This window comes from Strix aluco, chromosome 2, assembly GCF_031877795.1.
Source record: "Strix aluco isolate bStrAlu1 chromosome 2, bStrAlu1.hap1, whole genome shotgun sequence".
Lineage (NCBI taxonomy): Eukaryota > Metazoa > Chordata > Aves > Strigiformes > Strigidae > Strix > Strix aluco.
In genome coordinates, this window is record NC_133932.1 from 52,129,926 (window position 1) to 52,146,126 (window position 16,201).

The 16,201-nt window shown below is 37.6% G+C and overlaps 1 protein-coding gene across 1 annotated transcript in view; it reads left to right on the forward strand.

The window, feature by feature from the left end:
* SCML2 (Scm polycomb group protein like 2) overlaps window positions 1-13,992 on the forward strand; it is a 72,372-nt gene extending 58,380 nt beyond the window's left edge. Inside the window, exons 9-14 of the mRNA XM_074816888.1 lie at window positions 31-234; window positions 4,625-4,807; window positions 5,895-6,008; window positions 11,002-11,283; window positions 11,992-12,155; window positions 13,658-13,992. Of these exons, the coding sequence (XP_074672989.1) occupies window positions 31-234; window positions 4,625-4,807; window positions 5,895-6,008; window positions 11,002-11,283; window positions 11,992-12,155; window positions 13,658-13,783 (1,073 nt within the window). The 3' untranslated portion in view covers window positions 13,784-13,992. The remainder of the gene's footprint in view (window positions 1-30; window positions 235-4,624; window positions 4,808-5,894; window positions 6,009-11,001; window positions 11,284-11,991; window positions 12,156-13,657) is intronic.
* The last annotated feature ends 2,209 nt before the right edge of the window (window positions 13,993-16,201 follow it).

A 16,201-nucleotide genomic window follows, 5' to 3' on the forward strand; every position in this document is an offset into this window, starting at 1 on the left:
AATATGGCGCTTTTTTTTTTTTTTTTTTAGTGTGTGTTTATGTCAACAAGCATGGAAATTCTGGGCCTCACCTGGATAAGAAGAAGGTTCAACAGCTTCCGGATCACTTTGGACCAGGTCCCGTCAATGTGGTACTTCAACAGGCTGTACAGGCTTGCGTGGATTGTGCCTATCAATCCAAAACAGTCTTCGGATTTCTGAAATCTGGCCATCACGGAGGGGAAATGATAACTGGTACGTGAAGATGTTTTGTTTCTTCTGTTTCTTCACTTGGTTATGAACTTGAAGTAGGGCAGAAGAACTGAAGTAGCCGCAATGAGTTTATATCACTTTTGTAACTATTTCACACAGTCAAGAACATATACTTGTGAACCTCTTTACTAATAGAGTGTTGACAGTGTGTGTTTCATTTCACTCTGGGTCGGGGATGATTTGAACAATTCTTTAAATTAGAGTTTAGCAATAGCAGTGGTAAATTACATATACGTGGTACAGTGACATTCTTATACTAAGTAGAGCTCGTGCACCTCATTTAGAAGCTGTAGCCAAACATTTGTCAAGTAAACTCAGTACAAGTGAAATATCAGCTTTATTAATCCAAGTCATTCACATAATCTTATCCGTACATAGTGTTTGTGTTCTTAATGTCTTAACCAAGTGGGTGAAAAGTTTCAAACTAATCTGTTTAGCTTCCAGGCAAGTGATTCCACATGCTAAAGTTGCTGCTTCTTCCCTTCCCACATCCCCCAGAACTGTAGCAGTATCTTAGGTCAGTGTTCATCCACCTATGTCCCCTATTATGGAATAGGTTTATTTCTGCTACATATTAATGGCAGGTCTACAGATAAATTATCTCTATATCTCAAACTGAATAGCTGCTGCTTGACATTTTTTTTCCTTCTAGGCTAGGAAATATTCTATATAACAGTTAGCACATCAATTCATAATTCCATCATTGGCGATAAAAAGACTTTGCATTACTTTAATCTCCTTACATTAACACCAGATGTGAAAGATGATTAGTGGAATACAGGTTCAATTAAATCCTCATAAAGATGTTGCTGTCTAACAATATTTAAAAAGCAGCACCCTGACCTGCATATAGCAGAACTACAGTATGCCTTGCTTATGTGTCACCATGAGTTTGTTCACAAAATGGATGCTGCTTCTCTGCTGTGTAGTAAAGGTTTAATGGCATTGTATGTGTGGTTTTGAAACCCATATTGCTTTTTTTTTCAAGATATATGAAAATTTATTACATTAATACCTTGCTGTACATAATCCAGACAAATCAATTTTCATGAACAAAATACACTGAGATGTGCATTGCCAGTATTTTGTTTGTGATTGTTTATCACTAAGGACTAAATTGTAGGCCAGGGGCGTATCTGGGCTGTGACTGAGTAGTTGAAAATAATTACTTCACAGAGGAGGAAGAAAGTTCAGAATCATTGTGTAGTTGTGGTTTGTTTACATTCAAAAATTCTGTATGAAAAGGAATTGCTGTTCTGCACCTGGCTTCACCCCAAGGCCTGGATTCAGAGAAACCAGCTCTGTAGCCCTGGATTTGAAGAACTTGGTGATGTGGACTGCTCCTGAAGCAGAGACCTCGTCCAGGTGATAGTGAGCCACAAGACCCCTGTGGGGTTCTGGTGTTCTTGACCTCTTGCCTTCTCATCTGCTTGTCAAACAAGTTGCTGAGAAGTGGGTGAGCAAATACTCCCTGTCATTTTATCAAAAATTTGTGTGATGTGTTTTGAGAACCACAGAATGTGACTTAGGTTAATATAGCACATTGCAACCAGCTGTGCATGTGAACAATAAAGAATAGGAGGAAAGCTATGGTGAAATAAAATGAGGAATTACAGGATGAAATTGTGAGAGTGTTTGCTTGTAGAGCTTTTGTTTGAAAGTGTTTTTGGAGTGTGGCTTGTTCAGATATTTTTTTAGACTGACAAGGAAAAAAATACATTGCAGCAGAGAATAAGCAAAGAAATCTAAATCTTTTGTGGACTGATACTTTCATGATGAGTATTATACCTGCTGTAGAAGGAAACTGTATGCTGCTGAGGATGTGGATAAAATAATCGTGCCAGAATACATGTGAATAATTAGCGGGTTCTTTTGGTTCAGCTGCCAAAGAAAATCATTGTTTTAAATAGAACTGAACTTACGATTTTTCCATCTTTTCCTACTCAAACAAAAGCACAAACTGTTTTATTTTTGCTTGATGCATAAGGTTTCAATTCAGGCAAATATAACTGAAAGGAAATTAAAGGCTTGATTAGCAAGCCCACTAATGGTGGTGCTGGTGTCAGCCCCTTCTTTCTCCTTGTAGCGCAGAGACTAGGGTGTTTGGTGGGATGAAATAGACTGAGGCTCAGATAAATTTTCTCAAGCAGAGAATTAAAATCAGACTCTTGGGTGAGTTTCTTCACTATCAGACAAACACATTTATCTGATAGTTTAGCTCTCAGACTTTCTCCTGGTTTGAACCTGGTATTTAAAACATACTTACATACTTACACAATGGAAGGTGAAGAAATGAGAATGCTGTTCATCTTGGGGTCTAGGATTGCACACACAAGCTCCAGTCCCTGTTTATTTGTCATTAAAGGTTGAGGTTATTGCACCTCAGAAGTACTCCTTTTTATTTTTTCCCCTAGCATTTATGTGGGAAGTGAGAGGTTTATGTTGTCCCCTAGCAGAGCAGATCATTGAGCCTATGGATCTGGATCTCACACCCTTGGTTGAAGTTCGTATGGTTGCCCTTGGGTGTTCAGAGTATAGGGAAGCTGTGTTCGCACTGAATCTTTGTTTGTGGATTTTCCCCATTGTATGCCTTGCTGGGGCAGTCACATTGCCTTGACTGTTTCTTGCTTTACCCTCCTGACAACTCTAAGATAATATTGTTCTTTTCAATGCTTCTTTTCAAAATGAGAAATTAAGGCGTGGAGAGTAAGTGATTTCCCCAAGGTCATATAAGAAGATCCGTAAGGCTATTATAAAGCATTTTAAATTTTTGCTGTAGCTGACTACTACCTTGCAGTAAATTTGTTAGATCAAGCTGTGCTAGGTCTCACAGCCCATTTGCTCTCCAGAACTGGTTGAGTTGCAAGCAAAAATTTGCCTTTGGAGACCCCTTCCCCAAACATGAGGTAGAGGACCTTGTGTCTGAGCCACATGTGGGACTGTGAATCATTTAGCATATCATTTGAACGTTTGAACGAATGGGCCATGGAAACACATTGGTCCGAGATTTGTCCCTGTAGTACTGACCCTTAAACTTTAAGCACTTGCATTGGGTCAGTCTGTCATGAAAGCAAGATGAGAGAGGTAGCACATTGCCGTTGATGCTAGCTGGTTAACTAATCAGAAGCGTCTGTACATCAACAGTATAAGTAATTGACATTTCTGATTTCCTAAGGAAGCCTAAAATATGCTAAACTTGGGTGTTTTCTTTGGTTTTGTGTATATTATCTGTCTCTCTTGTAACACAATATGGAAATGTTCCTTTCAGATCTGTGAATAAAGGCTTTCTTGTAATTTCTGTTTTTTGGTTTGGTTTTTTTTAAATGCATCTGCTACCAACAAAATGTGATCCTTTAAAGCTCTACTTATCGTTTGGAAACTTATGTTAACAACAGAAAACTGCATGACAGGCTGAAAACCAAGAAGCAAATTGATGCATAAACCTGGTGTTTATGCCGCTTCTTTCTAGCCCTAAGCTTAAGTTACAAGTTTGTTCCTGCTTTGTCATAATGTCTTTCTAATCAGAAATAACTAAGTTTCAGCTAATATAATGGTAATTACTTATCCATATAATGGTAGTATTGAGTCTTTTCAAAATCTTGCTAATTTTCACAAAAAAGGAACAAAAAAAGCTGCAACACTCTGGGGGGCAAGAAAGGAGGTCAACAAGTAAAAGACATAGGCACATGTCCAGGCTTTTTGTAATCACTCGGTTTAAACGACACCAGATCCATTTGTGGCTGTTGTGGTATCTCTGCCACCTAGTTCCTGTTGAAATAAATGGGAGCTTGACCACTGTAGTGTTGACAGCAGCATAGATTTCTCTAGTGATAAAATAGCAAATGGCAAAACAGTTTCTGTAGTCAGAATTTCAATGGTAGTGGATGCCAGCACATTACCACAAGTATGTTCAGTTCAGTTAGAAACTGAGAAAAAAAAATCTTAAAGTTGTTTGCTTCTTTTTTTTTTATATATATTTTGTATTTTTTGTTTTAGCAAGTACTGTAAAGGGTCTTTGCTGTGTTATCTCCTGTAAATGTGGTGAAGAGCTTGCTGTTTTATAAGCAAACAACAGAAACGTAAGGTTTTGGTGATGAGGGAATAGTTGCAAGTTTTGTTATGCTGGTGTGAATCCAAAATTATTTTATTAAAATAAGTCCCACAAGGCAAATTTAAATTGACATAGATCCAACAGAAGGTAAAATCAGTCCTTTGGATGTAAATTTGTTAAACTACCAGAATGATTGTTTACTCCTCTCATGTCTTGTGTGGTTTAAATCAAATCTGATGACTTCTCCTTTAAGTTAATGATGGTGTTTTACTGTACTCCATGATGCTTGGGGGGTGTTTGACATCATCTTCTTGTTCACAGCTTCCTTTGATGGGGAAAAGCATGCCATCAATCTTCCTTCTGTAAACAGCGCATCGTTTGTCCTACGCTTCTTGGAGAAACTCTGCCACAGCCTGCAGTGTGATAATCTCTTTAGTAGCCAGCCTTTCAGCCCTTATGTGGGATGTGCGCATAGTCCTACGGAGTATGATAGGAACAAGCCAGGTACTACTGTTAAACAACTGTTACTTCAAAGTGCTGATATTTTTGAGAAGCGTGCCAACTTCATGAAATGTAACTTTTTAATCTGTCTTTCTATGACATGAGTTGATTGAAATGAATACACTTCAGTTCTTAGTGAATTGGTTCCAGTGCAGCAGTGCTTTGACAGGATGGGATAGCTCATACCACATGTGCAGAAATCATTTTGTTCAGCAAACTCCTCCTTGTAGCCAAGCCAGGAAACATATGTATTGTACCACCGTGATACTGCTCAAAACTTCACATTTCATTTGTTAAATTTATGTTCAGATCATAAAATAAGCTTACAAAAAGATACTTACTGCCTTATGAGAAGGAGCTTGCCCTGAAAGGGAATTCAGCCTAGGCCTTCCCACACCAGTAAAACATCCTTTCTTCCCTCTTTATTCAACTTACTCGGTGGTGGCTCCAAAAATTTTACATTCTACTATGTACAGTCCAGTTTTCTAGCACAAAAGGTGGATTTTGCAGGTGGCTGCTTGTGATATTTTGTATGAGGCCAGTATCTTTTCACCTTCACTCTACACTCTCAGTGCAGCAATGAAATGACTTGAACAAGATCTCCCATCAGGTTGTTTCCAGGGCCTGGTATTACAAGTCCCAGCCCAAGGGTTACCAGGAGCCATAGCTGAGAAGACCTTGATGTGAGGGTAATTTCAGAAGATGAATATTGGGTGTGAAGCTTCCTCACAGCTGTCTGATAGCTGAGTCTGTCTTCTGGGTGCTGCTTTAGAAAATAAAATATTCTTTTTCTTTTTTCCCCCCTTTCCAATGGAGAAATTATGTTTATAATTCTGTTTGTCATATGAAAGTTATTAGTTTAAACTCTTTTCTGAAAAGTAGCCAAGGTAAGGTAATTTGGGTGATGACAGTATAAACTAAGCTGTACTTCAGCGTTGAAAGTTTGTATTGAAATGACCGATTCTGTGTGACACAAGAAACGGAACTGTAACTTGGTGAATGACTGATAGGTGTCTTTGCTTTTGTTCCTGGACTTTCCCCATGAGCAGCTTTATGCTAGAATAATAGGTGGTGACTTTCCTCTTTGCAGCAAAAGAAGAAATACCTGAAAACAGGAGTGCTAAACGATACTCTCAGGACTCTCCGCCGTATACTGCTCCTCTTTCCCCTAAGCTTCCCAGAAATGACGCTCATCCATCTGAAGGTAATTACATTATGTCAGGATTATGTACGAGGATTATTTATGGTTTCAGTATTTCCAGTCAAAAAGGACCAAGTTCAGCGTATGTGTCTGGTTTGTCTCTAGCCTTTGACAAGTCAGGGTGAAAGTATGTTAATTATTGATCACTGGCACAGATTTTGCACTTAGGGAAGATCTACTGCAAGTTCCAGCAGTCCTTCTACTAAACCTGCTAGCCTTTTTTGTGAAGGGGCTTGGGCAAATAGGTGATGGATGAAGCCTCCTGCTTCATATATGGCTATTTAGCAGAAAACCATTTGCCTCAAAATGGATTAGGACATAAATTAGAAGCAACTCTTAATAACTCTAGGCTGGGGCCATTAAGTGAGTAAGGGCGTAGCTTGATGATACAACTCAGCTGAGTTTATGGCTAGCTGCCACTGAAAGTTGTGCTGCTCCTTCTTTCCTTGCCTCCTTGTCCCTACAGTGGGTTCCAGGCCGCCCGGCTGGGTGGTGAGCTGAACCACTGCGCAAAAGCACAGAAAAAGTTTTGGTGAAGCTAAGAGTAGTTTGCAGTTTACTTCTCTGGACTGACTCACCATGGACTCAGATGAGCACAGAAAAGGTTTGAATAAAATGCAACCATGGCCAGGGGAGCAGAGAAGCCTCCCTGTGGCAGCTGGTTGTTAGATTGATTTAGCTCACTGATGAATAGCACCTTTTTCCTGTGCTGCAGCTCAGCTTAACTGAGCATGTGTCGAGTCTTAGTCTGCCTCAGATGTGAAGTAAAGTAGGATTAAACTTCAGGGAGAGAGACTGAGGAAAACGTGGGTTTTTTCACTCTGCATTTGCTGCATAACTGGTTAAGCCATGGTAAATTGTTGATGTTGACTCATCCCATCTGATACATACTTTCTCTTGCTGTAAGATATTTGCACAGCATTTCCAAATGCTTTTTTGAAATATGATCGGGATTAGTTATTTATTTCTTCATATATATATATATTTTTTATTCTTTTTGGAGATCCTGGGGTCATTTTGTGTCTATTAGCATCAGTTGGGGCAGAATGATCTCTTTTTCTGGGCAGATTAAAAAGTCATAGGACTACGGTTAAAGCAGAAAAGGATATCAAAGTGAAATGTTCAAAATGATAGCTTATTTAAAATAGTACATTTTATTATTTTACATATGTAGCATATTCTTTGTATGTAATAACAGCAGCAGGAAATACAGTTCTGCATTGATTATCGATTTCTGTGTCTTTCCAAAAGAAGGTACTGGCTTAATTCCACAGATATATTGTACACCTAAGTCATATATTTCTGGTATGTAACTTAATAAGTGTAGAGCACTTAATTATACTCAAATGAAGTTGTTTCAATTGGAGCAGAATTGTGTTTGAGTAGACCTGCATTGTCTTGTAAGAAATCTTCCTCAAGTAAACATGCGTGCACATACTGCTTTTTAATCCTTGTTTACTAATGGATCACTTTTACAAATGAAGTCAGTGTACTCCTTAAAATACATTTTAAGATCAATAGTTTATGACAAAGTGCAGTTACTTGGATAAAAAATAATTAAGTGTTTTGCCATGGTTTCAGAGGTTTGAATTTGTACTCTGTGCATTTCAAGAGGCAAAGTGTTCTCTATTGTTGCATGTTTCCCATTAGGGCAATGTCCTCCGCTGAAAATCTGGAGGTAATTTTATAGCGGTCAGTCATGGGCTGGTTAGCAAGAAAGATCTGCCTCCAAAAAGTTCTGGTTCCATTGAGACATAGTTGTCTTGAAATAGTTGTTTTGAACTATCATTTGAAGGCAAAGTGGAATAATTGTGGGAAAGGGTCTTTCAAACAGCTACTTCCCTTCTGATCTGCTCAGGGATATGTTTTGCAGATTTTGCTCTTTCATGCTCACTAACAGTTTCTTCTTAAAGTTATGAAAGATAAAGGAGGGGGGCGCGGGTGGGGAATAGCTCAGTCTCCCTCTCCCTGAAAACAGAGTGTTCTTACTACTGCGGCCGATTACATCATTCCCGTTATGTATGAGGCAGAACAACTGCCTTCTAATTCCCAGAGGAGCTTCAAGAAAACAAAACGTCCGATTCCTGCTAAGGCCTTCAGTGTTTAAACAGTCTGTTGTCATCCTTACATTTGAAACATAAGGCCTTTTATTAATCTACCCAAAGATCAGACATTCTGCAGTGGAACCTCCCATGTTTTTCCATACCACTGTTATTCACAAATGTTCGATATGTTGAAGTAGAAGTGTGTGACTTGTTGCTCCATGGTTTGCAAAGCTCCATTTGCTGGATGCTGATTTTGAATCAGCTGTCATACCAGTTGACCACTTTTTCAACAAGATTACAGCTGCGTTTTGTTTGTAGAGAAGCTAGATGGATAGAAAGTGGATTGGACACTATAGTTGCTGAACAGGAACACCTTCTCTAAAAGATGATGGGCAATATGCCAGCTTTTCCACATTGTGTATGTGAATTGAGAATTTACAGGAAGATAAATTTAAATGCTGGTATCTTGTGGAAAAAAGCAGAGTTGATCTTTCCGAGTCCTATTTACTATTGTTTACTTTAGGATATATATCATCAGAGAGAAATCTGGGATATAATTGGTACAAATACAATTAAATTCTTTTGTAATACAGTCAATTTTTAAAATCTTTTTGTCTTCAGAAATCTTGACAAGGATTATGTAAAACAAGTATTTAGAAAAAACACCTGTATGTGGGATGCCTGCTTGTTTACTATAAAAACTAAAAGGCTTTTTCTTAATACATTACATGGAGTTGGCTGATACATGCTTAAATACTGTAGTTGAAACTTTCTGCTGGAGAGTATTGTCTCCATTGTTTCATCCTACCCTTCAAGACTTCTGAAATCTGAATCTACAGGTTCAGTCAGTTAAACCTTAGTCTCCTCCATATAGTTTTGCTGTAACTATTTAGAGTATCACCTCTGCCTTTTGGTCTTGGACTGAGATTTCTGTTAGTGGTTTCATTCTCTACAGTTCTGATGTTCCCTTGGTTGGTTACCCTTTAATTTTATAGTCATATTGACTACATCTCTTAAAGTCTCTCTGAAATTCTATAGAATGATGGCTTTTGGTTTTTATTTTGTTAAGTTGCTGCAACTACTTCAAGCTGACAAATGTAAAGAAGTTGGTTTTCTCATATGTTTTCTTTGAAAACCTCAGTAGCCACTTTGCTTTTGTGATTCAAATCTAACAAACTAGAAGGTTTTGCAGTAGTTGTTCTAGAGGGTTGTGTATATGAAAGAGAAGGGCCTGTGTCCATAAAAGCTGCTTTATTCCACGACTGTCTAGTTCAGTAAAAGATGTTACATCGTCTTACAGATCTTGTCTTACTGAATTCACGAAACAGGGAGCTGGCTTTGAGTGCCTTTGTTCCCTTTCGGGACTATGCTGTCTGAAGGCCAAAATACACTTAACAGTTCTTCACTGCACTCTGCTTTTAAACAGGTTTCAGCAGAGAACGTAAGAGCTTGTGAAGCAAGTTGAAAACATGCTTGAGAAGCTCACTGGGTTTTTTAGGAAAATACTTTTACCTTCAGTTTTAATTGGGTATTCACCCAAGAAATTCTTGAAAGTTGTCATATAAGAAGGGTAGTAAAAAGCTTATTTCAGGAACTTGTTTCACAGAACATACCAGTTCTTATCCCAAAGAATATGCTGCTTCACTAGCATATGTTTTATAACTTCACTAGAGTAATTTTCAAGATGCTTGTGTGGGGTTTACACTTCTGTGAACCTGTTAGCTATATTTTCCAGCTCTTAACTCTCCTGCCAAAGCAGCATTTGTTTCATACAGATTTGTGCATCGTGCTTCCAACTTCTTTCTGGGGCTAGATATTGGCCTGATGCAAACAGAGAAGAATACATATGATTGCTAGAGAATGGAGTGGTGTTCTCATTGATTTGTTTGTTGTTTTTTTTTTTTTTCCCTTGCATAGCATGTTTGTCCCAATCAGACCTGAATTTGGTTGACTGAGAGTGGAATTTTCAGTAATCAAGCAAACCTGGCTCCTGTTTCATGGCACAGGGAAAGGAACTCACTAAACTCTGCTCATCTGGCTTAGAAACAGTATTGACAAGCTCTAAAAATTCATGAGTCTTCTAAGCAGGCATTGTTTGTGTTTTGCAGAGTAGAAATTAGCTGATGAGTGTTAAGAACTAAAAAGGGGAATGTTGTTATACTCCCTTCCTGAGACTTGATTTTCTTTTTTTTTAACTTGCTCAGTGGATTCAGTAACTTACATGTATCTTTAGCTTTCCAGAGTCTGTGCTCATAGACCCTGCCCTGTGCAAAGAACTGACTGTATGTAGATAGAGCATTGTGGTCAGAACGTGTTACGTTAGTGTGCTGTACCTGGCACTTGCAGCCTTCTGTGGCTTTGCCTATAACCTGTTCAATTTTTAGTGATGGCCTCAGTGTCTGAATGTGTTGGGATCTAGAGATGATAATCGTCCACTTGTTTTGTTTATGAAGTTAGTGACTCCCTCTGCTGTTTGGAACAAATTAAACAATTGCTAGTTAACATGAGAGGTTTTATTTATATTAAAATTTTTTTGCAAGATAAAGGTAACACACTCTTAATAGTTAGCTTTTTGAGAATATGTTTTAAAAATATAATGAAAATGCTGGACTAACACTGTTTAATGTCAGACAATTCTACCCCAAAAAAATTTCCTCTGTCACTTCCCTGTTCATGGTACTTAACAAATACAACTGAAATGATTTATGGAAGACTGTCTCAAACTTGACATATTAAATCTTTTGCTACAAAAAATGTTTTAAAAATATAGTAACAGCCCAATGATTACTTGAGGAAAAGGGGCAAACATTCAGCAGCACTGATTGCCTCACAGGAGATTTGTTAACAGGTTTACAGTATGTCAGTATCTTCAAGAGAACATAGCAAGGAGTTGAATATCAAAGGTATAATGTCCACCACCTTGAACATATTGATAATTGTTTTTTATGTAGCAGAAACATTACCTATAGAAGAAAACAGCACTTCCAAAGAACACCGATTTTCTGAGGACTCTATGGATTCTGCACTTAGTTCTGTAAATCCTTCAAGTCCAACCCATCAAAATTCCACAGAATATCGTACATCAGGGAGTGCAGCATATTACAGAAATTCCCTTCAGCCAGTGACTGCTACCTCAAATTCAGGCCCAATCCTGCGGAGGCTGTCCTTGAGTTCTGCTGGGAGCGGTGGTTACTATGAAGTTAGTAGAAATCGAATACAGAGGCGAATTGAAGGTATGCTATATAACTACACTTTCCAAAGTACATAACTGCTTTTATTAACGTACAAAGTCCGAGAGTTATGAATAAAAAAGTTCTTTGCCATAGAAAAGCTTGGATATGGAGTGAAATGTTGTGCTGTTGCCAAGCATGTCAGGCTTGCTAATGTAACTGCAAAGGCAGAACTTCAGCCTGTTAGAACTAATACATCCATGTAAGCCAGGGGGGTTCTTGCCTGCTGCACCTTCCTGTCACTGCTGTTGTGGACGCGGCAGCACGCCAGACCCAGGAGGGCTAGTTACACGCAGCTCCCTTCCCAAGCATCTTCTCAACTATTACCATGTTGCTGAAATATGGGGATAGCGTTTCCTCCTGTCCCTCCCTCTGTCTGCACAGCTTAACTTGCCTTTGCCACATTCCCAATTAATGGCATCTTGAGACCCAGGAGCCAAGTACAAGTTGAACTAATCCCTCTAGGTATGTCGTAGTGCTAATGTTTATGCTGCTATAAATATGTGCAGTTATATAAGGCTTCTAAAGACAAATGGAATAGTTCAATATTATTTGGAGGAAAATAAAGCATCTTTCATTTTAATATATTGCAAAGAATGCATAATAAAAGCTGCATGTTAATATTAAGAATGTCTTATGTAAAATGAAATGTGTTATCCCTGTATAGACTAGTGATAAGTTCTTCCTTTCACAATATCTTTATACTAAAAGCTGCAAGTTCCACAACTGGACCGGATCTGAATTCACTAAAGAGGGAACCTTCAAGAATATTGAATAAGGATCCTTCTACTTGGTCAATAGAGGAAGTAATGCATTTTGTGAAAGAAGCTGATCCACAGGCACTAGCTCCCCATGCAGAACTCTTCAGGAGACATGTATGATGCATATTCATTCTGTTCTAGTAGATTGTGTGTCGTGTCAGTCTCTTAAAATACAGCTTTCATGTCTATCACTCTATTTGCAATTGAAGGTAGAATAGATTCTACTTTGTATATCAGAGGGAGGCTGAAAATTATTTTTCCACTTGAAATTCCTCCTGCAGTATATTTTCTCTGTGTTCCAGTCTTGTTAGACTAAAGTAAATATCCACTGCTTTCCAGCTTACATGGAATAATGCCGGTACTGGAAGTATCCAAGTTCTAATGGCCAGCATCCATGGTACCCCTGTCATCCCTGGTACTTCTAGAGAAGAGACTATTCTCATGTACAGTATGGGGCATTTGGCCCACATAGATGACACCTCCCTGAGACAGTCTGTTTTGAAGACTGATTATCCCAAAGTGGAGGTGCAGTTATGACTCATTAGCTTTACACTTGGTCATTAATGCTAAAATTCAGAGAATCAATTGAAATGTTGAATTAATCTGTTTTGAAAAACAACGTGTAGGGTTTCATAAGATCTAACTAGATGTTGTATTTAGAGAGAGCAACTGTGTCATTTTCTCTGTGCTGTTTTTGGTCTCCCCTCTTCCTTCTCACTGTGCTTTTCTATGGCAGATTGCTCAGCAAAGAACTTCTTTCTTATTTCATTGTATATATGGCCCTCCAAAAAGAGGTTGTATTTCAACCTTGTTCCGCACCAGCTCCTACTAACAGTTAGATCTCAGAGTAAGCTGGATTGGAAGGAAAACTCAAAATAACTTCTAACAGAGTTTCCTGTCTTTTATTCTTAGTTATATAACAAGACTAAATGTCACTTTTTTTTTTTTTTTTAAACATAAACCTGACAAGACAGAGTGGTTTTCTTTATGGTGTTTTAAGGAACTAATTGCCTGTCTACAGTATGTAATGCTACTAAGAGCTTAGGACTGTCACATTTCAGCACCTTTCAACCAGGCAGTTGAAATCTAAGTTGTCCTTGGTCTTGATCCTAACAATCTGTCTGGTTTAACCTGGACATAGATCTGTCTTATTTCACAGATTTAGATGGTCTGTAACCCCTTCCTCCATGTGACTGTTTGCATGCACATGCCAGAATCTTCCCACAGCTGTGTTCAAGGTTCAGTGCAAGGCCTTGGTGCTTGGATCATTTAATCTCTAACTGCACAGACCTTCCTTTGCAGCTTTTTTTTTTCCCCTTGACCCATTCACTTTTTTTCCCAGCTGGTACCTAATTTTGAGGGCTGTTTGGTCAGTTTCTTTACTTACTATAATTTTCTTTAGCACCTTAAATATTTTAATCATACATTAAAAAATACTAAAATAAATTCAATTTCAGTGGCCATCTGTAAATAACAAATTATACTAAGTTACTGTTTTATATATAATAGATAAATTTTTACTACAGTATAAAGAAATATAATGTATTTTTCCAGTTTTACCGTGCAGCTTGTTAAAGTAGTTGTATGTTGTTGTGTTTATTCTCTTCCTTCTGCAGGAAATTGATGGGAAGGCACTACTCTTACTGAGGAGTGATATGATAATGAAATATATGGGACTGAAGCTGGGGCCTGCGCTAAAGTTGTGCTACCACATTGAACGACTTAAACAAGGAAAGTACTAGCCAGTGGGGGTACCACAAATAAGTGTGTTCGTATCACACTAAGCTCTCAGGTTCACAGCCATCGCCTTTATTGGAAACTATTTTGCTGGTATAAATCATCTTTATTTTTTTGAAAGTGCTCTGAAAATGTAAAAAAGACATTCAGGATAAAGAAGGGGGAAAAAAATTGTATTGCATTCTAGTATTTTGCGGAACTATTTCAGAAAGTTTGCAGGGAAGGACAGTTGATCATACTGGGGGTGGGCAGGTCAGGTAACAGTGCTCACCGAATCCTGAGAAGTGCATTCTCTGTTACAGACTTCAGCCAACATGTTCATATTCAGAACCAAAACAGCTGAATCCCAAAGGAAAATAATAAAACAAAGTAGCATCAGGTGTTAATAATTTTTACAGGAGTGGCTGTAAACTTCTATATATTGCAAAAAAAATTTAAAATAGAAGATTTCATCTCTGTAGTGAATACTGTGTCTGATGCACCAGCAGAGTAATACACTAGTATATTATTCTATATTATTCTTCCTAGATTTCCATAAAGGGAATAGCCATATGAGTTGATTATGAGGGATGGAGGTGTGGGGAGGGAAGGGTTATGGAGGAGAGGGTTTAATACAAATATAAGCTTTTATAAAGTGCGATTATCAGTCCTTTGATAACTTACAAGGACAAATGTACGGTATATTGTCAATTTATGCAGGAAATAAATATTTCTGTTTCATGGAAGGGCTTACTGGCTGTTTAAACAGCCATTTCTAGGACAGACTGATTTAACTGGAACAACGCATCCATATTTTAAACATTCCATCTTTTTGCTAAGTTTGGCATGGATATGTGTGTTCATGCTTTTTATATATACACGTGTATGTGTCGGGGAAATACATACTATATATATAAAAATATACATACACACTGTACATATGTATTCAATTTTTTAATGTGTACTTTGCACTGTGCCAGAGAGAACTGTACAATTTCTTGTTGTTTTTTTACCAGTAAATTTAGTTGTGTACTACTTTCATATTCATTAGCACCTGTTTAATTTGTTGTCCATTCTTGGAGTCAGAAAGTGATAAACAATCAGAGAGTGGGTTTATTCATGCAGGCAAGATCCCTGTACTATGCAATACTCTTGGTTATTCATCTCTTAACTCTGAGCCATATATTCTGGTATATTTCTGGAAAGACACATTTGCTTCCAATGTTTTGGGCTTATATTTCCTATAAGGAAGTGCTACTATGTAACTGGTAAGCCTTTTTTGGGTAAAAATGATGCTGTTTGTATAAGCTGCAAGAATAAGTAGTGATAATAAAGCAGTTTGTTGTCACTGCCAATTGTAATATACATCAGGGACAAGGAAATATACTTTCTGTGTAGGAAACTGAATGTACTGTATGTAATAGTGCGAGTGATGAAAACTATTTGCTAGAGAAGGTGTAGTCCTAAAATGGTAGGTTTTATTATATTTCTTACTGACTTTTTATAAGAAAGCATATAGTATAAATGTATTTTTTACAAATTCCTTTTCTGAAAATGCCTCAATTTACTAATAGTCTGATACTCCTCAGGTTTCAGCAGATACACTGCTGCAAAATAATAAGTTTTGTGGCTCACAAGTGTCCCAAGTATTTTGTGAGTTTAAGTGACTGCAATGCAATTTTAATTTAGCAAGTCATTTGGACTTCAAGAGTTGTTTTTATTATTATATCATTAGACATTTGACAATAAAGGTTATCTGTATTAATTTGTTTTGCATATCTTTAGTGGTGCATGTATGCTTAGATGAATAATACAAGCATGCTCTTTATAGTAAGAAAAGGTCAGAGCATTGATTGGAGAACGAGAATATTTTCTCTTTGTGTTAGGAAAATACAGTCTTCATTGTTGGTGTAACCATATGAAAGTTAGCTGTATGAGGAAAACATCATGCCCCACATGTTCAGTATATTGTGTATACTTTACTTTTTCCACACTTTATTATGCTGAATTTCAGAGTTCTTTAGCGTAAAAAGATCTCCATACTATTTAAGTGGAAGTAATTGACTGAAAACAGTTTTCATTTTTTACATTGCCATTGGCATAAGAAAAACAAAGATGTTTAAATTTTCTGTTTGGCCTTTATGGAATGACATTTTTGTACATGGCACTATTATGGGTATAAATATTTGTTCAAGGGTTTCTGTGCATTCATGTGCACAGGGATTGCTGTGATGTTGCAGTACCAGAATTTCACCATGTGTTATAGCGTGAGATCGAAACGTTCAAAGTGTTGTAGCAGAATATATTTTTTATTCTTTATTTTCAATGGGACGTTCTTACCTGCCAACAAAAATAAAATAGTTTGTTCATTGTTGCAACTGTCTGTTTTGTTTGATGTTGTGTGTATGTGTGACCGCTGTTTGCATAGGCTAGGGTAGCTATCT